The 2,114-nt window shown below is 36.5% G+C and overlaps 1 protein-coding gene across 1 annotated transcript in view; it reads left to right on the top strand.

The window, feature by feature from the left end:
• LOC103467951 (G patch domain and KOW motifs-containing protein-like) overlaps positions 1–2,114 on the top strand; it is a 57,094-nt gene that overhangs the window by 38,150 nt on the left and 16,830 nt on the right. The window contains exon 4 of the mRNA XM_017305650.1: positions 871–977. Within this exon, the coding sequence (XP_017161139.1) occupies positions 871–977 (107 nt within the window). The remainder of the gene's footprint in view (positions 1–870; positions 978–2,114) is intronic.

Below are 2,114 nucleotides of genomic sequence, written 5' to 3'. Positions count from 1 at the left end.
GGCTGCCTGTCGGCCAGCCTCGCAGGAAAACCTCCAGACGAGACGGAGGGGGGCGGCCGCTCGGATCAGCCTTTTGACTGAAGTCTGAGTGTGACGGCCCCGGGGCCAAACGGCTGAGCAAGAGCTACAAGCTGCCTCTCTCTCTCTCTCTCTCTCAGCTGCTGCTTACACGCTTTGTTTCAGAACTCCAAAGTTTACATAATCTTCCAATTAGGGATGAACCGATCCGCTTATTTCAGCTCCGATACCAAAATCTGAGGTTTAGGGTCGACCAGAGGACCTGAGAAATGTACCCAAGTAAAAGTAGCAAAGCTTCACCAACTGACAGTGAACTGTAGCCGTCCAAGAAATTACTCAAGAGCAAAAAGTTCACTGAAGTGCTGAGTAACTGATCAAATTGTCAATCATTTAATATTTAAAAATTACATCAGATGGACCAAAATATACAGTTAAGTGGAAAGTTTGGTATTTTAAGGACTAAAATGACAATAATTCATGTAACTAATAAAAGATAACTAAATCAGGCAAAAGAATGTTTTCTTAATTGGTTTCTTTCAATAAAATTTTTTTGAAACTAACAGAAACTGCAGGTGTGTCTCTGAGTCTGGTGGGTTTTTGTTAATACTTGTTTGTTTTTCAGTGGGTATAAAATCCAGAAAATTTGCTCAAGAGTAGAAATACTTCTTAATAAAATAGTAAAAGTAAAAAGCACAGCATGGTAAAAAATACTCCTAAAAGTAAACGTTTTCTAAAAGGTCACTCGGGTAGATGTGACTAGTTGCTACCATTTGTAGTTGGTGTTGAAGCCTTCATGAGGTCGGTGTTGATTTGTCTGTTTAGTTCTTGGTTTTTATTTGTGTTTTATTTTAGTCGACGGAGGCGGACTATGAGAGCGTTCCTGTCGAGGCTTATGGACTCGCTATGCTGAAAGGAATGGGCTGGAAGAAAGGAGAGGGAATCGGACGAACATTCAAACAGTAAGATTTACTGTTTCTGTCTTCTGTAACAATAAAAATCTAACACTTTTTAAAAATCTTGTTTGGATATATAGTTTATAACCAAAACTGCYGYCGTTCTTGCACAACCATCTGCTCCGTTTTTACTCGTTTCTAAATAACATTTATGTTTTCTGGAYCAATATACTGTATTAGAGGGTTTCCCCCAGTGTATTATAAGCCTGGCGGGTGAYCAGGCTTTACTTGTGYCCCCACCATTGCTTATTTATTTATTGACCTGCCATCCAACCACCGGGCTTAGCAGATTCTCTGGGGGAAACCTTGTATTGTAAATAGTCAATATTTATTTTTTAAATGTAAATTATGTACATTTTGAAAACTTGATGCGACTCATTTTAAATATTGAGTCCAATCTGTCTCTTTCTAATAACTACACAGCATTTTCAGTAATTTTTTAAAAATAGTATATTATTGTTGTTTTAATCTTGTTTTTTTTCTATCACTTTAACACTTTTATGTCTGTTGCTGCTGTTTAAAAGGCTGTTTCTATTCTTCTATTCATTTAAAACTAAATATTAATGAGTGTCTAAAATGACTCCACATCCACTCACCAGTTCATACCAACGTTTTTGTTTTTGTAAACCGCCATTTAATTCTGTTTTCTATTTAAACACAAACCATTTTATCTCTTGTGCCTTTTAATCTTTGCATATCAGTTTATCTTCATTGTAAATTAAATTCATGAATCTCAGAGAAATTCTTTATTTTTATCTTTTTTCTATTTCTTTTATTTTGGTTCTAGTCATATTTGGGTCATAAGTAGACTCATAAAATATGACGCCTAATTAAATCAAAAGTTAGCTTTTACATATTTAAAACACAGCATCATTGTGCAGGTTAATGTTTCCTCCTGCTTTTTGCTACCTGCAGCATGTGYATCAAACTCGAGGCCTGGGGGCCAAATCTGGCCCGCCGTAGCTTTTTATCTGGGCCTCTAGACTCCAAACTACATCAATAAATCACTCCAGTTTTTCAACAAATCTGCAAAACACACAAAATCAACAGATTCTTGCATTTTTTTCTGATTTTTACTGCAATTCTTTCTCAAAGTTGCCTCGCTTGATGTCATCTTACATAGTCTGATAGTTGTCGATACGG

Source organism: Poecilia reticulata, linkage group LG7 (genome assembly GCF_000633615.1).
Source record: "Poecilia reticulata strain Guanapo linkage group LG7, Guppy_female_1.0+MT, whole genome shotgun sequence".
NCBI classification, from domain to species: Eukaryota; Metazoa; Chordata; class Actinopteri; order Cyprinodontiformes; family Poeciliidae; genus Poecilia; species Poecilia reticulata.
This window is presented reverse-complemented; position numbering and strand designations above follow the sequence as displayed.